We start from the raw sequence: 22838 nt of genomic DNA on the forward strand, positions 1-22838 counted from the left end.
ACCCGACACCTATGAAGGTCTATTGTGACAACAAAGCAGCTATATCTATAGCTCATAATCCAGTTCTACATGATCGCACAAAACATATAGAAGTGGATAAACATTTCATCAAGGAGAAAATCAATGCTGGCATAATCTGTATGACCTACCTTCCAACAGGTGAACAATTAGCTGATGTGCTAACGAAGGGACTACACAAGAAGCAATTTGATAAGCTGACTAGCAAGCTGGCTATGGAAGATATCTTCAAACCAGCTTGAGGGGGAGTGCTGGAAATTTGTGTTAATGTATATAATAAGATAGTGGCATGTATAGAATATGATAGTGGTGTTGGTGGTAGATAGTGGCATGTATAGAATATGATAGTGGTGTTGGTGGTAGATAGTGGCATGTATATAATATTATAGTGGTGTTGGTGGTAGATAGTGGCATGTATATAATATGATAGTGGTAGATAGTGGTAATATATAATATGTAAGTGGCATATAATGGGTTATAATGATGTTTGTAATATCTCCTATATAAGGAGTGTCATTTGGTCTTGTAAGATAAGAAGTTTTGAATATAACAAAAATATATTCCTTCTTCCTCATATTTTCGGAGTTCTTCTTCCTCATATTTCTAAGTCTTCATTTTGCTATTAAGTAGATTGCTAGAAGGTTTAAAATAAGGTATTACTTTTATAGTTTTTTTTTCAATTATTTGTTTTGTATTTTCTTGTGGTTCTCTACCAACTTTCTTTACAGAAATACATATGCGAAAGGGAATGGAAAAAAAAAAAAAACCAAATATACAAAACCAAATGAATAGAATTTGGGACTATAAAACCAATAGTTGGACTACTAACATTTTTGTTGAACAGAAATACCTAAGCGTGGAAAAGGATTTTTGGAGCAAAAGAATCCTAATTTGGATTGGTTACTTTTCTGTATATTTGAAGCAATTTGTTGCTTGTGTTTTAGTAGTAGTTTGATTTCTACTTTGTAATAGTTTCACCTTAGTGAAAGGAAAGGAGGAACGAAAGAAATTATAAACCTTTAGATTTAGAGAAAATCTTTGGGATTAATTTTATTATTCCTAAAGTGGTTTGGTTTTCTATAATAGAAACCAAAGTTTAACCTTGGCTAAAGAGTACTTATGATTTACATTCAGAAATGGCAACTAAGATGGATTTGGTTTCAAACCTTTGTGGTTAGAGGAAGTATTTGGATTTAATCTATTTATTCCCAAAGTGGTAGAAAATCAAGTTTTGGTAAAGTCTTTAGTTATAATCTGATTATTTCTAAAATGTTTTGTTTTGGGAAAATAAACCAATTTTTATCATTAGCTATAATATTTCTGATTTTTATACATAAATAATGAGCTCAGTTCTAGAAGTACCGATTAACTTTTATGAGTGGTGTAATTCTGATAGTAATTTTTTAATTGCTTGTAAGTTTTGTAGCTTGGTTTGTTTTAACCTAGTTTATCCCTTGAAAAACTTAATTCTAAATTTGTTTACCATGGACTAGGAGTCAACATGCTCTTGAAAGTCTTGTCTAAGGTTAACTAGGTCTTAAGTGGGACCAGTGTGACCCTTCCAGTCTTTCTGGAAACTTTCCTGACCATGTTCAATTCTAGGGTAAGTTGTGAGATCAATTCTGAATTAAATTTCAGATTTCGAAATTTTCTGGTGTTAAGTTTAGTTTATGGAAAAAAAACATAATAGTGAAATTCTATTGTGATTTTTCAGAACTGGCTTCAAGAGGTGACAACAGAAAATGTTGTTCCACCTGACAACCTTAAGCCTTGCGAGGTTCTTAAAAGAAGATCTAGAGAGATCAAATGTGATTAAAAGAAATCATAAGATTGCATGATAATATCTCTAAATTACTCAGAGGCAATTAATATGTTATCCTTGTGTTAGCATATATGATTGCTATGTGACTTTACTTAAGAGCAAAAATGAGACAACCCGTTAGGGTGAGTGAATGTATTTTTTGAATTTTTATAATTTTGAATATATTCTTGAATTGGTGGCTCCTAGTGAGTGCAAGATCACTGATCACAGAGACAAAAAAACTGGTGGTTCTTAGGGAGACCACTGGCTACACAGTTATGAAATTGTGGTTCCTAGTAGTGAACAGATTACTGACCATACGTCAAGACATGATAATTCCTAGTAATGAAAGAGTCTACTGATCCTATGTCAAGACATTGTGATTCCTAATAGTGGAGTGACTACTGATCACATGTCAAGATATTGTGATTCCTAGTAGTGAAAAGTCTAGTGACCACATGCTAAGAAATTAGTGATTTCTAGTGATAAGACTACTGGCCATAATATGAAATTCCGAATAGTAAACTATTGAACACTGAATCTGTGTTTCCTAATAGTAAGACTATTGACTTTGAAGTGACTTGTTTGGACCAAACCTGTTTTGGTGCCTTAACTTCAGGAAAAGAACTAACTCTGAACGATGTCCTATTTGTGCCAGACATTCATAAGAACCTTGTCTCGGGATCTCTCCTAAGCAAGCATGGCTTCCTCATGGTGTTTGAGTCTGATAAGGTCGTGTTGACCAAGAGCAGAGTCTATGTAGGGAAGGGGTATATGTCGGGCAGTATGTTTAAGCTCAATGTAATGACTATTATCCAAAAAAAAAAATGAATGAGAAATCTTCCTCTTTGGCTTATTTACTTGAGTCCCTTGAATTATGGCATGGTACACGTGGTCATGTAAATTTTGATTCTTTGCATAGATTAATCAAATTAGATCGCATACCATCTTTCAAAATTAATCCAAATCACAAGTGTGAAACTTGTGTAGAAGCAAAATTGACTAGGACTTCAATTCATTCTATTGAAAGAAGTATCGAGCCTTTAGATTTAGTGCACAGTGATGTGTGTGACTTGAAAGTCGTACAATCACGTGGTGGCAACAAGTACTTCATCACTTTTGTTGATGATTGCATTAAATTCTGTTATGTGTACTTACTTAAAAGCAAAGACGAGGCGATTGATAAATTTATTCTTTTTAATAATGAAGTTGAGAATCAACTAAACCGAAAGATCAAAGGTTTAAGAAGTGATCGAGGTCAAGAATATGAATCGCCGTTTATTGAGATTTGTGCTCAATCTGGAATTATCCACTAAACTACAACACCTTATTCCCCTCAATCAAATGGTGTTTTTTTGGATAAGTAAGTCATATTATAACCAAAAAAGAAAAATATACAATGAAGTTCAACACACAACTTTTGATGGGAGCACAAAAATAAACAAAATAAACTACTCCATCAAAAAACAAACTGAGATTATAGAAAACAAGCACAACATTCCCAACAAAACAAGGATTCAGAATTTCCTTCTAGCATTCTTCAAGTCATGAAGTTTTGCTTTAAGTTTTCTTCTGTTATCCTCTTTTGAAGTCTCCCCATAACTAGGATCACTTGGAGATGGACTCCCTCTATTTCTCAACTCTTGACTTGAATCTCCATTTCCTAACTCGTCCATATCACACGATTCAAGGACATCAAAGGCATTAGATGTTGAGGGGATAGAAGACTGCGTCTCTCTCTCTTTGTTGATCAATGGCGTTGAACCTTGCCCACCATCTCTCCCCTTTTTCTTCACCGCTTCCCATTTAGTCGGAATTTGTGTTTTAGTGTCCTTGACTCTCCACTCATGTTTGAAGGAGGGAGGGTTCAAAGACTTTGGCTTTTGAGGGCACAAATTAGTGGTATGGCCAAAAGTCTTACAACCATCACACCTTTGGGGCTTCCATGGTACCTCAACTTGAATCTCATATGGGTCACCATAACCAAGATTTATTTTGAAAGACTTAGGGATCTCTTTATTTGCTGGCACTTCAATACAAATTCTCGCAAACGTAAGTCTGCTTCTCTTGAAAGTTGGCTCATCCAAATAAAGAGGAGTTCCCAAGATGCTAGCTATGTAACCCAAACCCTCTTCACTCCAAAGTTCCAAAGGAACATTGTACAACTTCACCCACAATGGCACACTTGAAAATTCACACTTTGTTAGTTTTAGTCCAGGTTGCCATTTTTTAATAACAATCAATCTAGCCCCAACATAATAGGGGCCATCTTCCAAGATTGTGTCCATAGCCTCTTCACTTTTTACTTCAAAAATAAAAAAACCATTGTCAATGGAGACAACGTCCTCAAGCAAATTTCCCCAAAGTTTCTCCGCCCAAGTTTTCACATAATGAAAGGAGAATCTTTTATCAATGAAGTATCCAACCAAAGCATTTTCCCAATGAGAAAAGCCTTTTTTTGAGATCTCAATAGGGACATTGTAAATGCCATCTACTTGGTTCTCAATCTTATGGGCACCTATTTTATACTTCAATTTTGACACCTTGTTAATCTCTTCTTTAATTAAAGAGCTCCCAACTTGTAGAGGTTTACCTGATATAGCAAGTGTATCCAGACCTTCACTACCATCTTCCATATGTAGATCAACCGAATCCTCATTTCGACAAGCTCGCACGGGCTTATCACTCTCTCGTTGCTTGGAACCCATTACTTCTTTCCTTGGATCAGCACTAAGTGAGCCAAATTTATTTGACAACATCATTTCGTTTGCCACCAATGGGGACACAGTGGTCAATTTTGGCCACTGCTCAACATCAGTTAGCACTCTAGTTGGTGTGTTCCATGCATTAGGTGTTTGATGCTGCTTTGGTGATTGCTCAGGTGAGGCTTGCATTTCCACAGTCCAGCGAAACTGTGTTGTACCAAGATCACAATCACACTCAATTGAGCTATCCTCCGAATCTACGTCCCTCAATCCCCTCTTGTTTACATTTAAGGGCCCTTGCCACGGTCCCACAAAATCTCCAAGTGAAAGAGATTTGGGGGGGCCTCGAATGTGTGTAGATCGGCGGGGAAGTACATTAGGCATATCATCAGTAGATAGTTGATCCACCTGATTTACAAACTCCTTCAAAGATACCTTAGTCGAAGATTTGCTTTTTGATTTGCTCTTGGCTAGTTTGCCCTTCTTCAATGATAGCTTACTACCCTCTCTGTCCCTCTCATTGTCCTTCTCTTTCTCTTTCTCTTTCTCCTTAATCATCTTATGACAGCACAGTGACAAGGTTTCACTGGGGCATTTTGTCGAACAGGTAAAGGGCACTTCTGTGTTGTTCCTCTCTCTGTGATGCAAACAAGGGTATGTGGCCCAGCCACCGAGCAAAACCCAGCTGCAGGCTTCCACTCCACTGTGAATGGTGCCTAGATTGTGTGGTGGTCTCTCTCTGTGATGGTTTCAGCGAGGAACCAAAATACAATCAGCTGGATAAGTTAACTCTCTTGTCACGGGACTTGTACCATAGGACTTGTGGGGGGAAACAATTCTCTCCATGAATTACATTCTAAATAGAATACCTCGGAAGAAAGTAGACAAGACTCCGTATGTGTAATAACCCGACCCTCTTATATGCTTTACATTTCTAGTTATATGACTAATTACTTATTTAATGTGAAATTCCATGTGAAGATGTGCTTACATATATGAATCATTTAATTATGTTATTCTATCTGTTGGTTATGGGAAAACATCTGTTAAAATTAGGACGTTTAACTTGAAAATTGAAAGCCGTAGAGGCGCTATAAACTGAAATTGAGTATATGAATATGTTAATGGGGATTTTTAGAGCCATTTGGGAAGTTTAATTGAAAATTTATTTCGTCTGATTCGTTAAAGGAAAATTTATTTCGTCTGATTTGTTTGGCAAGCAAGGTAGTTAAATACATATATATGTACATAAGTCCCTTTTGAACTCATCTCTTCATATATATTGAGTGGAAAGTTTGGAGAGCACCCAAGAGAGAAAGAAAGAAGAGAAGAGGGAGGAAGGAGAAGAACTTTGAGATTGAAGAAATTGTTGGAAGAAAGTAAAGATTTAGCTCTCAAGGTAAGTGGGAATTAACTAATTTACTCTCAATCCTCCATCTTTTCTTGGGAATCAAGCTTTGGGATGAAGTTCTATACCCATAGAAGTTAGGGTTTATGAATTATTATCATAGTTTAACTTATTCCATGAAATTGAATACCTAATCTTGGATTTGGTTAATAGAAGGTTGATTTTTGAATTTGGGGTTGTTTTGAGTAGTTTGAGAGGATATACCTTCTAATCATCAAGTTTTGCTTGTTTTGAACCCTACATGTTGTATCTCCTTGATAAACCATGAAAAGATGAAATGATATGAAAATTAAAGTAAGTTATAATTTACTTGAGCTTAGGGTTCATGTTTATTATGATTATATGTCATATTGTTGAAGTGAAATTGTATGGATCAAGCCTTGAGCATGCCTTGAAAAAAAAGCTTGAATTTACTACAGCTTCGAACTGTCAAACAGGGTACACGACCGCACGTGTGGGGCCCTTGGCCGCACGTGTGGGAGACACAACCGCACGTACGAGGCTCACAGCCGCACATGCGGAAAACAGGGGAGGAAGATTGGGCTACACTGCAATAAAAGCACGTGCGGCACACTTGCCCGCACATACGGTGGGGACATCCGCGCATGCGGCCCAAGCTAAAAAATTCTGTAACCTTCTTTTGTTCTGTTTAACCCTCAGAATGTGTCAAAATGTCCATTTGATGTTTCTTTAATGCATTTAATTACGTGGAACTTAACGAATCGGACGTCTGGGAAATAAAAGGAAATTAAGGAAAAGTGATATACTTGATGTACTTACAAGTCGTATGCTTTGTGTAGGACACGTACAGGAGGGGACCATCATTCATCCATATCACTGTGAGTGATAGTAGAGTAATGTTATGTTTCATTCTCGTACTATGTTTATATGAATGGTTCGATACCCTATTCACTCCTTTAGTAAAAAGACATATGTCATATGAGATCTGTTTGAGATATGTTTGAACTTTGGCACATGAGATATGGACCCAAGGTCGTTCTGGTTGCTAGTATGATGGGCCCGAGGCCGTTTTGCTAAACTAATGGACCTAAGGCCGTTTTGCATTTCGTTGGGCCCGAGGCCGTTTTGCTATTATAAGGGGCCTAAGGCCGTTCTGTCTTAGGTGGACCTGAGGCCATTCAGAAAAGGAAATACGAACAAGACTGACTTGTGATTATGAGTATGCACTATTAACTTATGCTTGTACTCTTGATCTATGTATATTACTATCATTCACTGAGCCTTGCTCACTCCATTTTTTTTGTGAATGTTTTATAGGTAATCAGCCTGCGGGACAATCGTAGGTCAGCCCAGGAGTCTTTTGCCAAACCGTTTTGCCGAGTCACCCAAAGTGACTCTTTGCTTAATTTTGGGAAATATGTATGTTAGCATGTTTTGTTGGAATTAGGAGGAATAGACATGTATACGCTTTGACATTACCTAACTTTTTGGTGGTTACCTTTTTCACACAAACCGTAATGTAAATAGTGTATGGAATGTTATGTACTTATGTATGGTAATGCATTAAGATCCTGGCATGTGGTCACAGCTCAATGAATGTTTGATTCTATTATTTTGCTTCCGTTCTGGCCCCAATATTGAGTAAAATTTATTATAGCAAAGTTCAGGCCTCAAGTTAGGCCGGCCATGTCCAAACTTTTAGGGACAGGTTTGGGTCGTGACAATTGGTATCAGAGCACGAGTTGCTACCTCACGCACGAGTTCATTGAGCTTTAGAGCGTCTAGAAAAGACTTAAGTTACATGCATGTAATTTTTGGTGCGTACCAAATGATGTGTAGTAGCTAGATTGTGCATGCAATAATCACTGATACATATGTATACTTTGGTAATGACTACAACCCATGCTTACTTGTGTGTTTTTTTTTTTTATATATGTATTATAACTAACCGTTATGTAGATCATGGTGAGGACAAGGACGGATGATCCGGAAGATGCTACTTCTGTACGGTTGGATAGAATGGAAAGGATGATTATGGAGATGGCAGAAACCTTGAGGCAACAACAGCAGCAACAACAACCACCACCACCAGTACCTATACCACCACTAGAGGTACAAGATTATCAAGCTAAGGACCGAACAATTACGCTCACAAGGGAATTCAAGACGATAGAGCCGCCCTCGTTCAAAGGGGGAATTGAACCAATGAAAGCGGAAGCATGGGTGTTGGGTATAGAAACGTTATTCGAGGTTTTTCCTTGTACTGAGGCCCAAAAAGTGCAACTTGCTGCCTTCACTCTTGAAGACGAGGCATAGAGGTGGTGGATGCTCACAAAAACTGCACACCAAGGATTGACATGGGCTAGATTTTTGGAACTGTTTTATGAAAAGTATTTTCCCCAATGTATACGAGACAAGAAAGTGACCGAGTTTGAGACCTTGAGACAAGGGAACAAAACTGTTGCAGAGTATGAGGCTCAATTTGCCGAATTGGCCCGTTTCGCACCCCATATGGTGGATACGGACTACAAGAAAGAAAGAAAGTTTGAAGGGGGATTACGGACAGCTATTCTCAACCGGATCAATGTGTTGAAATTACCTACATATGTTGATGTGTTGGAAAGGGTAGTAATCACTGAGAGTAATATTGCCGCTCAAAGCCGGGTCTTAGAATGGAAAGGGAAAAGACAGAATACCCAAGCCTCAAGGGGTTCGGTGACACCACCAAGTAAGAAACTGAATTCGAGAACCTCTAGTACATTCGCCTCTACCTGTGACACTGCACCAATTTGTCTGGATTGTGGAAAGAGACACCGTGGGATTTGTTATCGGGTAACAGGGGCATGCTTCAAGTGTGGCAAGACAGATCATTTAGCCAGAGAATGCCCCCAAAAAGACGTCAGAATGGGGACAAGACTACCACAAGTTCAGCCGGTTCAACTCCAACTCCAACCACAAGGGCAGCTACAAAACCCGTCAATGCTGAAGATACTACTAAACAGGGAAGAGTATTTGCGCTAATTCCGGGGGACGTGCAGAATACCGAGGCTATGGTATCCGGTATTTTCTCTGTTAATGGTTATTCCGCACATGTGTTATTTGATTCGGGCTCTACCCACTCCTTTGTATCAAAAGCATTTGCTAGTCATTTAAATAGACCTATGGAACCGCTACCTTATGTTTTGTGTGTGTCCTCACCGTCGGGGGAGTCTATGGTATGTGCGTCTGTTTACTTTGCATGTGAAATCCTAATTGGGGATGTTCAGGTAGATGTCAATTTGTTGCCTCTTGACATGGCTTATTTTGACATAATTTTGGGAATGGATTGGCTAAGCGAATGGCACGCGACTATTGATTGTATGTTGAAACAGGTTAGCTTCCAACCCCTAGGGAAGCCTGAGTTTATCTTCAAGGGGCAGAGAGTGGTTTCCCCACCTTATTTGATTTCCGGAGTAAAGGTGAGTAAATTGTTACAAAAAGGTTGCCAGGGGTTTTTATGTAATATTTTGGGTGGTCAACCAATGGATGGGGGCATTGATGCAATTCCAATCGTTAGTGATTTTCTGGATGTTTTTGCAGAAGAGTTACCGGGAGAGTTAGTTGATCGTGAAATTGAATTTACAATTGATATAGTGCCAGGAACTCAGCCCATTTCCAAGACCCCTTATAGAATGTCACCTGCCGAAATGAAAGAGTTGAAAGTCCAGTCGCAAGACTTCCTCGACAAAGGGTTCATTCGCCATTCGCCCCAGCACTTCTCCTTGGGGCGCACCAGTTCTTTTTGTGAAAAAGAAAGATGGGACCCTTCGGTTGTGTGTAGATTATAGAGAGCTCAACAAAGTAACCGTAAAGAATAAGTATCCTTTGCCTAGGATCGATGATTTGTTTGATCAGTTACAGGGTGCACAAGTCCTCTCTAAAATAGATTTGCGATCCGAGTATCACCAACTAAAGGTTAAAGCTGAGGATATCGAGAAAACTGCCTTCCGAACTCGTTACGGACATTATGAATTTTTAGTTATGCCATTTGGGATTACTAATGCACCAGCGGCCTTCATGGATCTAATGAACCGAGTTTTTAAACCCTACCTGGATGACTTTGTGGTTGTGTTTATTGACGACATTCTCATTTACTCAACAAATATGGAAGCCCATGAGAACCATCTACGGTTAATTCTTCAGACTCTTCAGGATAAGAAACTGTATGCAAAATTGAAGAAATGTGAGTTTTGGTTGCATGAAGTAGGATTTTTGGGTCATGTTATAATGAAGGAGGGTGTTGCTGTCGACCCACACAAAATTGAAACTATTGTGAATTGGCCAACTCCTACCAACGTAACCGAGGTGCGTAGCTTCTTGGGGTTAGCCGGGTACTATCGAAGATTTGTTAAAGATTTTTCCAAAATTGTTGTGCCACTTACTCAGTTAACTCCAAAAGGTGTCCTGTTTGAATGGTCAGAACGAGAATCTGCTTTCCAAGAGTTGAAGACGAGGTTAACTACAGCACCTGTCCTTGCTTTACCATCTGGCACCGAAGGATTTGTGATTTATAGTGACGCTTCTTACAAAGGTTTGGGCTGTGTACTTATGCAGAGTGGGAGGGTTATTGCATATTCCTCTCGCCAACTTAAACCCTATGAAAAGAATTATCCTACACACGATCTTGAGCTAGCCACAGTAGTCTTTGCTTTAAAAATATGGCGGCATTATTTATATGGAACTACTTGTGAAGTTTACATCGATCACAAGAGCCTCAAGTACTTCTTTACCCAAAAGGAGTTGAATATGCGACAAAGACGCTGGTTAGAGCTTATTAAGGACTATGACCTACAAATCCATTACCACCCCGGTAAAGCTAACATGGTTGCAGATGCTCTTAGCCAAAAGGGTACGGGGAATTTAGCAAGTTTGCTCACGAGGCAGAAGGAGTTGTTACGAGACTTGGAAAGAATGAATATAGGAATTGTATTGCATGGTCAAAATGCGATAGTAGCAGCGATATCAACTCAACCGACATTGATAGAAGAAATCAAGCAACGACAATTAAAGGATGACTTCCTACAAAGAATTGGTGTTGAAATGGAAACAAAGCCAAAGCCTGGGTTCACGATCAAGAATTCAGTACCAAAATTTCAGGGTAGATGGTGTGCTCCCAATATGCCAGAAATCAAGAAGAGAATCATGGAGGAAACGCATAACTCCAAATTTGCGATACATCCTAGTAACACAAAAATGTACCCTGATCTGAAGTAGAATTTTTGGTGGCCTGGTATGAAGAGGGAAATTGCAGAATTTGTCTCAAAATGTTTGCAGTGTCAGCAAGTGAAAGTGGAGCACCAGAGACCGGTGGGTCTACTTCAACCCCTTCCAATTCTAGAATGGAAGTGGGAACATCTAACCATGGATTTTATTGTGGGTTTACCGCGAACTCCCCGGGGTATGAACTCCATATGGGTTATTGTTGATAGACTAACTAAGCCAGCTCATTTTCTACCTGTAAAGACTCAATACAACGCAGACAAGGCTACCATATATGTAGATGAAATTGTGCAACTACATGGTATACCAGTTTCAATTGTGTCCGATAGAGATCCAAAGTTTGTATCAAGATTTTGGCGAAGTCTGCAGGATGCTTGGGGAACAGAATTGAAATTTAGTACAGCCTTCCACCCTCAAACAGATGGACAATCCAAGAGAACCATACAAACGTTAGAAGACATGTTTCGGATGTGTGCTTTGGACTTCAAAGGAAGTTGGGAAACTCATCTACCGTTGGCGGAATTTGCATATAACAATAGTTACCACTCAAACATAAGAATGGCACCTTATGAAGCTCTATACGGAAGGAATGTCGCTCTCCCGTGTGCTGGACTGAAGTCAGTGACAAGTCATTGTTTGGACCCAAGATTGTTCAATTGACAACTGAGAAAATTAAAATTATCCAAGGAAGGTTAAAGACTGCGCAGAGTAGACAAAAGAGTTATGCAGATCACCGGCGAAGGGATTTGGAATTCGAAGTGGGTAATCATGTTTTTGTGAAAGTCGCACCAATAAAGGAACATTCAAGATTTGGCAAAAAGGTTAAGTTGGCACACCCCAATACGTTGGTCCGTTTTAGATTTTGGAAAGGGTAGGTCCAATGGCCTATCGTGTTGCTCTTCCGCCTAATATGGAGCAAGTGCATGATGTGTTTCATGTATCAATGTTACGAAGTTATCTTCAAGATCCATCCCATGTTATAGACTATCAGCAAATTACCTTGGATGATAAATTGATTTATGAGGAGAAACCAATTCAGATTCTAGATCGATAGATGAAGGAACTACGAAGTAAAGTGATCCCTATGGTGAAAGTGGAGTGGCAGGAACATTATGGGAAAGAGGCGACTTGGGAGAGAGGAGAAGAAATGAGACAGCGGTATCCCGAATTATTTGCAACCTATGGTAAAACAAATTTGGGAGACCAAACTTATGTAAGGGGGGAGAGTGTAATAACCCGACCCTCTTATATGCTTTACATTTCTAGTTATATGACTTATTACTTATTTAATGTGAAATTCAATGTGAAGATGTGCTTACATATATGAATCATTTAATTATGTTATTCTATCTGTTGGTTATGGGAAAACATTTGTTAAAAAGTTAGGACGTTTAACTTGAAAAATCAAAGCCGTAGAGGCGCGATAAACTAAAATTGAGTATATGAATATGTTAATGGGGATTTTTAGAGCCATTTGGGAAGTTTAATTGAAAATTTATTTCGTCTGATAAGTTAAAGGAAAATTTATTTCGTCTGATTCGTTTGGCAAACAAGGTAGTTAAATACATATATATGTACATAAGTCCCTTTTGAACTCATCTCTTCATATATATTGAGTGGAAAGTTTGGAGAGCACCCAAGAGAGAAAGAAAGAAGAGAAAAGAGAGGGAGGAAGGAGAAGAACTTGGAGATTGAAAAAATTGTTGGAAGAAAGTAAAGATTTAGCTCTCAAGGTAAGTCGGAATTAACTAATTTACTCTTAATCCTCCATCTTTTCTTGGGAATCAAGCTTTGGGATGAAGTTCTATACCCATAGAAGTTAGGATTTATGAATTATTATCATGGTTTAACTTATTCCATGAAATTGAATACCTAATCATGGATTTGGTTAATAGAAGGTTGATTTTGAATTTGGGGTTGTTTTGAGTAGTTTGAGAGGATATATACCTTCTAATCATCAAGTTTTACTTGTTTTGAACCCTACATGTTGTATCTCCTTGATAAACCATGAAAAGATGAAATGATATGAAAACTAAAGTAAGTTATAATTTACCAGAGCTTAGGGTTCATGTTTATTATGATTATGTCATATTGTTGAAGTGAAATTGTTTGGATCAAGCCTTGAGCATGCCTTAAAAAAAAGCTTGAATTTACTATAGCTTCGAACTGTCAAATAGGGTACACGACCGCACATGCGGGGCCCTTGGCCGCACGTGCAGGAGACACACCCGCACGTGCGGAAAACAGGGGAGGAAGATTGGGCTACACTGCAATAAAAGCACGTGTGGCCCGCAGGTGCGGCGCACCTGCCCGCACGTGCTGTGAGGACTTCCACACGTGCGGCCCAAGCCAAAAAATTATGTAACCTTCTTTTGTTCTGTTTAACCCTCAGAATGTGTCAAAATGTCCATTTGATGTTTCTTTAATGCATTTAATTACATGGAACTTAACGAATCGGACGTCTGGGAAATAAAAGGAATTAAGGAAAAGTGATATACTTGATGTACTTACAAGTCGTGTGCTTTGTGTAGGGCACGTACAGGAGGGGACCATCATTCATCCATATCACTGTGAGTGATAGTAGAGTAATGTTATGTTTCATTCTCGTACTATGTTTATATGAATGGTTCGATACCCTATTCACTCCTTTAGTAAAAAGACATATGTTATATGAGATCTGTTTGAGATATGTTTGAACTTTGGCACATGAGATATGGACCCGAGGTCGTTCTGGTTGCTAGTATGATGGGCCCGAGGCTGTTTTGCTAAACTAATGGACCTAAAGTCGTTTTGCATTTCGTTGGGCCCGAGGCCGTTTTGTATTACGTTAGGCCTAAGGTTGTTCTGTCTTATGTGGACCTGAGGCCGTTCAGAAAAGGAAATACGAACAAGACTGACCTGTGATTATGAATATGCACTGTTAACTTATGCTTGTACTCTTGATCTATGTATATTACTATCATTCACTGAGCCTTGCTCACTCCATTTTTTTGTGAATGTTTTGTAATCAGCCTGAGGGACAACCGTAGGTCAGCCCAAGAGTCTTTTGCCAAACCGTTTTGCCGAGTCACCCAAAGTGACTCTTTGCTTAATTTTGGGAAATCCGTATGTTAGCATGTTTTGTTGGAATTAGGAGGAATAGACGTGTATACGCTTTGACATTACCTAACTTTTTGGTGGTTACATTTTTCACACAAACCGTAATGTAAATGGTGTATAGAATGTTATGTACTTATGTATGGTAATGCACTAAGATCTTGGCATGTAGTCACAGCTCAATGAATGTTTGATTCTATTATTTTGCTTCCGTTCTGGCCCCAATATTGAGTAAAATTTATTATAGCAAAGTTGAGGCCTCAAGTTAGGCCGGTCATGTCCAAACTTTTAGGGGCAGGTTTGGGTCGTGACAGTATGAATTGTGGAAAGGCCGCAAACCTTCTTATAATTTCCTACAAATATGGGGGTGTCTTGCAAAAGTGGCGGTACCTACACCCAAGCGGGTTAGGATAGGTCTGAAAACCATGGATTGCATATTCATTGGTTATGCACAGAATAGTAGTGCATATAGGTTTCTTATGCACAAGTCTGCTATTTCAGATATACACAAGAATACCATTATGGCGTCAAGGAATGCGTCCTCCTTCAAGGACGTGTTTCCTTGCCGAACCCGAGGTGAGGATCAAAGTTCTGAAAAAGAATTTAAAGATGATCCTAGTGATAGTGATCAAGATGAAAAAATAGATGAGACAAGAATGAGTAAGAGGGCAAGGACTTCTCCGGACTTCTTAACTTATAAGTTAGAAGGAGAACCTCGAACTTTTCATGAAGCTACGATTTCACTTGAAAGTCCTTTATGGAAAGAAGCGATTAAAAGTGAAATTGACTCCATCTTACAGAACCATACCTGGGAGTTGGTTGATCTACCCCCAAGCAGTAAGGTCTTGGGGAGCAAGTGGATTTTTAGAAGAAAGATGAAGGCTGATGGGTCAATTGATAAATATAAAACTAAGCTAGTTATCAAAGGATACAAGCAGCGAGCTTGGATTACTTTGATACGTATTCACCTGTGACAAGGATTATATCCATACACATGGTGATTACGATAGCAGGTTTACATGGTCTGGAGATACTTCAGATGGATGTAAAGACAACTTTCTTAAATGGAGATTTAGATGAAAAAATTTACATGGAGCAACCCGAGGGGTTTTCAGCTCCAGGGCAAAATAAAAAAGTCTATAAGCTTGTCAAGTCATTGTACGGTTTAAAACAAGCTTCTAAATAATGGCATGAGAAGTTTGACAACGCTATGTTGTCAAATGGGTTCAGGATCAATGAGTATGACAAGTGCGTATATGTCAAAGACACTGACAAAGGTTATGTTATTTTGTGTCTATACGTTGATGACATACTCATTATTGGTAGTACTGATGATATGATTAAAACTATCAAAAGATTGTTAAACTCTAAGTTTGACATGAAAGATGTGGGTCATGCAGATGTGATTCCGGGTATTAAGATTACCAAGACATCTGGTGGTATTGTACTTTTTCAGTCTCACTATGTTAAAAAGATACTTGCGAAATTAGGTAAATCAAATACGAGTGTGTCTAGGACACCAGTAGACTTGAGTCTACATTTGACCAAGAATAATGATTAGAGCGTCTGCCAGTTAGAATATTCTCAGGTCATTATGAGTTGTACAAGGCCAGATATAGTCTACTCTGTTAGCAGGCTTAGTAGATACACGAGTAATCCTAATGCTACTCAGTGGAAGGGCATTATATGGGGTGATAGGTTATCTACGCTACACTCGAGATTATGGGCTGCATTATATCAAATACCTAGCGGTACTAGAAAGGTATAATGACGCTAATTAGATATCTGATATAAAGGACTCCAAATCCACTAGTGGTTATATGTTTACCCTTGGAGGGACAGCTGTGTCTTGGAAATCTTCTAAACAAATGTGTATATCGAGATCAACGATGGAATCTGAGTTTATTACTTTAGATAAAGCAACTGAAGAAGCTGAATGACTTTGCCAATTTGTTAAAGATATTCCACGCTAGCCAAAACCTGTGCCTGCTATTTGTATTCATTGTGATAGCTAATCAGCGATTAGACAGGCACAGAGTAGTATGTATAATGGAAAGTCTAGACATATCCGTCGTAGACATAATTCCATACGACAACTACTCTCTAATGGAGTTGCCTCTTTAAACTATGTAAAGTTTAAGGACAACATTGCGGATTCGCTAACCAAAGGGTTAACTCGAGAGTTAGTAGAAACGTTATCAAGGGGAATGGAATTAAGGCCTTTAGTTAATGTTACCGGAACGGAAAACCTAACCTAGCTAACTAGAGATCCCAAGATCTAGATTCAAAGGGATAACCTAATTGCGTGTAATGGATGAGTCACTGAAGAGGTAAATCCTCTTGCCCATTCCTTTATACAATAATACCCTGTGAGGGTGAAAGGATAAGCTAATGCTTTTAATGACCTAAGTGATGTGAGTAATCAATCGTGGTGTAGTGAGATACCTTATGTAGGTCACCTATGTGAGTGCCAAGTGAGGCCACTTCTTCAAGAATTGACAAGGCCGATTCTTTAAAAACACTCACTGAACCAGGCTAATGTTCCAAGGCCATACCAGACACGCCAGTGAGAACAAGAACAATGGTTGGAGTAACTCCTATGTGAGGTCTATTGTCTTGGTTTACACAAACGACAGAACAGTTCAAGGCATCACGTTCACTAGTCAGCCAGTAAATCCGATAGGCCTTCACCATGAAAGGTTCAAGGCTAACAACTACCTTTTCTGATGCATGGTTAGTTTGTGTGCTCTCTCTCCGAGTCTTTGTTGTTAAACGTTGTCCATTATTCTTTATTCGGTCAATTTTTATTCATGTGAGGGATTATTGGAAAATATGGTTTTTTGGTTTGAGGATTGAATGAAAAATTGTTTTATTAAGTTGGTCTCATGAATGAGAGATTGAGAATGATGATTGTGCATATAACATGTGGTGTGGATATGTGGATGAATGGCCTAATGTTGGAAACCATGTGGTACACATGGTGTGGCCTAATGTTGGAAACCATGAGGCACGCATGGCCTAACCATGACAGACACATGGTTTTGGAAGCCATGAGGTACACATGACTTTGCCAAGTTGCCATATATCTTGCCAAAGATGCCTATATAAGGGCATGCTCAACATTGTGAAAATGATCACAAAATAAGCTAAGTTCTCTCCTCCTCTTTTCTCCATTGTGTATAAAAAGAAACCATCTTCTTTAGTTGAAGTACAAAAATTTTTGCTCTCATATGATAGTCAGTCTGCTCCTATAATATATTCTTCCTGTGTGTGAGAGAGTGCTACCATTGTTAGTTCGCCGGAGCTAAGCAGAAGGTGTTTTTGCGTTAGCGGGTTCTAAACCGTCGTATCCTGGGAGACAGACGCCGACATACCTCCAACTCCCACGGTGAGGTGGCAAATCTGTTTTAAGGAGACTGTGGTATCACACAGGCTTCCATTTGTTTTCTTTACTATCTTATTTAAGTATTTGATTTTGTTAAATATTTTTGTGCATCAAGTTGTAGTGTCTAGCATGATTTAGATTCATGATTTCTTGTTATGTAATATAAATTTAATTAATTATGAATCTGTTCATTTTATTTAATTTACACAATTTGTACAACACTGTTAAGTCGCGCAACCTCCAACTCCTTAAGCGCCTTCTGCAAAAACTCCCTCAATTCATCCACAGTCGGCCCCTTCTTCTCTTCTCCTTCCCCAACTTCTTCCCCTGAACCATTATTCAACTCCGGATTGATTAATTCTTCATTATGGCTTTCAACAAATTCTACATTTCAAGCATTACATCAATGTCAGCTATTGAATCGTTGCCCTGACACCGCAACCTAACTACTCCCCTTGATGTCTTAAAGACATTTACAAAGTTACAAATCAAAGATCCACATGAATTATAACCCCAAAGATTGTTATCAAAATCTCTTTTACCAAGTATACTTGAATGGACACTACTGCTAGTGCTAGACACAGTTATTTTCTTTCACCTTATTTTTCAGGTATGATTCGAGAGAAGTCTTTGATTGCCAAGAAAATTACAACCAATACATCTAAACCTAAACTGCAAATGTGAATCCAAATGATCTGAAGTACTGTAACCTGTAACTTCACTGCTATGAAACAAGTTTGACTGCCGAAAACTACATGCAATGTCCATATCTCTACAATTTTCTAACCGATTCTACAGTAGATTTCACAAACTCTTGCTAGTATCAAATCAAACACCTGCGAAAAAAGCAATTTAAAAGAAAAATGGCCTAATCGAATTGAATTGACATCAATTGAATCCAAATTTGCTAGTCAAATCACATAGTCATGAGACTAAGAACATACAAAGGATTTTTACATCCCCTAATTATCCTTCTTCGTTTTTTAATATATCTATACTATTCTTCTCTCCCATTCTGTAACTATTTATAGATTATTTGTAATGGCCTATATATCCATACTACATATTTCAAGCACACTCATGTGAGTGTGCATACCTACAAATATATATATATATATATGGATTGCGATCCTCTCCATTTCATAGTTGTAATGGACTACTTAATAAACTGCATCAAACAATAGCTCTATGGGACTTCACCACTAACAAAATGAAAGTGAACTATGTCCTGCAACATCATACCATATAATTCTGCTATTTCAATTTCAACACATCTCAATATTTATTGAAGTTCTTATATTTCCTCCAAAAAAAATATATATTCGTCATTTCTATTGTATTGGTCATGTACAGTTTAGTCGTACATAGAGAAAATATGCGACAATTCATGTCATATACAGTAGTTCTAAAAAGCCAGAAAAGTGCCCAGAATTTGTAATCAAAGACTGGGATTTACTCATAGTGTGGCCCTGCAATAACAAGGTCAAAATATACACCAGTGATTACAAAATCTGAGTCAGAAATTCTGGTTTGGTTTGCTAAACTTTTTGTTTCACATGCCAAGATTTGAATTAGGAAACAGGGAAATTGAACAGGGAAGGTACTGTCATGTGTTTGAAACTAGTTACCAATCTTTGAACAGGGGAGGTGGGTTGTCCTGTGTTTGCCGCTAATGAATTCCAAGGTCATATCTCTTATCAAAGTAATACTTGATGTTACCAAGATGTCCAACTGAGCAATTGAGCATGCCAGGAAAATCAGGGGACTAAACATCCATACAAAAGCAGAGTGCCATGAGGCTTCAATGAATGAATCCATGTTGAACAAAGTCATTCGAAAGCTAACCTGGTTACTCGAATCAACCCCCCACACAATACACCCGGCCTGCAAGAAACAGAGCAATATATATATATATGTGTGTGAATATTAACATCCGAGTTAAAACTTATTCGGTCATTTTGTATGAAACTTCTATAAAGTTACCCGACATGTAATCTAAAGTCATTCCAAAAACAGCAATACAATACAAAGTAGAGGAGAGACTGAACTTTGATGATTTTCTTAAGTCTTTTGTAAGGATAAGGTCTTCAGATCCTGATCTGAATGGCAAAACTTCTGCATCAGTTACAATCACATCGACTGCAAGGCCACACTAATGTTATAAATTCCAAGAAAAAGAAAAAAATAACTTCCTAAAATAAGCATATAAAAAAGTGTAATGCTATACAAGCAGAATTTATGTATTTTTTGAAGGAAAAAAAGTGTTAATGCACTAGATGGGTTTTCTGTGTAAATGAACCATTGGTCGCCCAAGCGTGAATGTATGGCTCTTAGGGTTGTTGGGGCATGGGCGCTCCACGGGCGTAGTAATTTTCGAACGAAACAAGGAAACTTTTGAAATTAAGACTCAAAAAGTTTAAGAGCAAACCAAACAAACTCAATGTGCCCATAGCACAACACCTATCAGTGTTTCTTCTTTTTAATCTCTTGAAACCAAAACATCAATCAAATCGCTGCATGTAAATAGATAATTACCTACAAGCGTCGCAAGCTCCCTTATGCACCTCAAAATCTGCCTAAACTCTTTTGATGGTATCCCCAAAATGACTTGATATTCATATTCTGATTCATTGATATCCAAATAATTGTAAGGGTTACCAGGAGTGCGAGGTTCGTCGAACAAAAGAGGCCTCCTTTGATCAGACACTGAAATGCAGTCAAGTTTGAAACATAAGCAATTTCAAGAAGATCAATCATTGAATTTAAATCTAAACATTTTCCAAAAATAAGCCTGTGGGATATTACAAAAACCTTTAAAACTCAAAGTAAAACAACATCGTCCTGTTTGTCTTTCTGTAATTGAATTTTCAGTCACAAAAAAAAAATTAAAATTAATTAAAATAAAGATTTTGTGAACTTCTATGGGGTTTCCTAAACTTTTTGAGAAATCAATCCAATTTAACATAAACAGAAATTTCCATATTTTAACAGATTTCCAAGAACCAATTTGAAACCAACCATGAACCATCACATAATTGAACACAAATATGGCTTCACGTGTGTGTGTGTATATATATATATATATATAATAAACACATCACATTATGGTTATGAAATGAAACAAGAAAATGGACTATAAATCTTATCCAATGGTAAGGGGATTTTCAACAATGAATTCGAGCAAACATAAGCAACCATGTGTCTATACACATCTATACATATCTATTCTATTATATAAAGCAAGCGTACACCTTATTTCCTATAAATATTGTCACAATTTTTTTTCACTTTTTTTTTTCCTCGAAGAATACCTTCTACATTGAAATAAGTGCTAAACAACTTTTCTTTTTTGATTGGCACCGGGTGTCCTAATCAAAGCCTGACTAATCCCCAGAGATGCACAGCCCTCAGCAAGGAGTTTTCCACAAGTGCATGGTTAATTCAAGGGTTTTTCCCATCCGATAACCCCAAGGAATTGTTAGCACCTAAGAAGTTTCAATCTCTAAATCTTGGAGGGAGCACACCCCCAAGACCCAATACCTTGTCACCAGGCCAACCCTTGGGGTTTAAGTGCTAAACAATTTTTCAAACTATCCAAAATTGTTAAACAGTATTTCTCCCCCCCCCCAAATCTTCAAACCACCAAAATATATTTAAAACACAAAATTACAAACGCATTGCATTTGCACCAACTACATATATATGTATGCACATGAAGTCAGAATTGTTGAAGGAGAAACTGAGTATTATAACTGATATTCAAGAATCGATTCATAAAAACTAAGTAATTCAAGAATCAATTAATAAAAAATACATAATTGAACATAACACATGAAAATCGAACGCATCACACATGAGTCACATGAATTAGGGTTTTGGGACGAAGAACAGAGCAGAGCGTACCGAACTGAGCGTTGTGATGAGTATTGTTGAAGAAGTTGAAATAGATGAGACTTGTGTCATGAGAATAATTGGCGGAGACAATGAGGGATTCTAGATCATTGGTAGTAGAGAGTAGAGAACTGAGAAAAGAGAGATCGAGCAATTCAATGCAGTTGTAATTGCAGCGAAATCTATGGAAACTTGAAGAATTGATTTAAAGAAATGATTTAAACACTAACATCTTCCAGAAACCGATGGAGGTGCCATAAACTTGAAGAATCTATGGCTCTTATTGATATCTGCAAGAGCGGCGACACCGCTTTCTTCAGTAGGATAGCTTGAATTAGGTGGAAAACTAACATCTTCACAGAGAGAGAGAGAGACAGAGAGAGTCTAGTTTGGGAAATTTGGCGCGGAAATGAAGCGGTGTTCGGCATTTTAAGCGAGTTAGTTAGCACTTGTTTGCCATAGCAAATTTTGGGATTAAGGCATCTTTTGGCAACAAGCGGGTTTAATTAAAAAGTTATTAAAAAAATCAATAATTCATATTAAAAAGGTAAAAAAAATTTTCTCTATCTATTTTTTGCATATCTTTTTATAAAAAATTAAAAAGTCATTCCAAACATACTAATTTTTTTTTGTTTATATTTTAGTCAAATAGTTAAAAAATTACTAAATTAGCATATTCCCAAACGAGGCCCAAAACATTATTTTAATCCTAAAAAGATGAAATAAATTAAAAAAATATAAATGTTATATTTAAATTATAATTATTTGATTTTTTCTCTCATATAAGTTTAAAAAGTCAAAAAATTTACACAAATAAAACTTTTTAATTCTAAGTTAAAATAGTTAAAAAGTCAATTCAGATCCTAAACCAACCCTCCAAACACGGTTGGTTTCTATGAGAAGAGTTTACATTAAAGGCTCTGTTTGGATTTTATTTATTTTTTAAAATTAAAATATTTATTTTTGACTGAAAAAGCTAACAATTGAAAAACATATTATAAATTATAAATACATTTTTTAAAATTTGCTTAAAATACAAATTGTCTTTTATAATTTAAAAAATTATAATTATTATTTTGTCTGAATTTTTTATTTAACAGCAATAAGAAAAAATAAAACTTACAACTGCTCTCATATATAATAATAAAATTATATGAATTATTAATTGAAATAAATTTCTGACATCATTTGATTTAATGATTTATTAATAAAATAGATTACTTATTATAAAATTATAAATTTCAAGAAACGATATGTAGTTTTCAAAATCACAAAAATAATATGTATTTTAAATAACGGCTGTGCTAGGGAGCT

General features: G+C 37.4%; 1 protein-coding gene across 1 annotated transcript in view; it reads right to left on the minus strand.

Annotated features, from left to right (window-relative positions):
• Positions 1-22838, minus strand: part of LOC114275482 (uncharacterized) — a 47739-nt gene that overhangs the window by 19493 nt on the left and 5408 nt on the right. Inside the window, exons 3-7 of the mRNA XM_082913403.1 lie at positions 21755-21785; positions 21537-21655; positions 20169-20339; positions 19682-19772; positions 19479-19517 (exon numbers count right to left, since the gene is read on the minus strand). Coding sequence (XP_082769529.1) covers positions 19479-19517; positions 19682-19772; positions 20169-20339; positions 21537-21655; positions 21755-21785 — 451 coding nt within the window. The remainder of the gene's footprint in view (positions 1-19478; positions 19518-19681; positions 19773-20168; positions 20340-21536; positions 21656-21754; positions 21786-22838) is intronic.

Source organism: Camellia sinensis, chromosome 2 (genome assembly GCF_055761805.1).
Source record: "Camellia sinensis isolate YWXY chromosome 2, ASM5576180v1, whole genome shotgun sequence".
Lineage (NCBI taxonomy): Eukaryota > Viridiplantae > Streptophyta > Magnoliopsida > Ericales > Theaceae > Camellia > Camellia sinensis.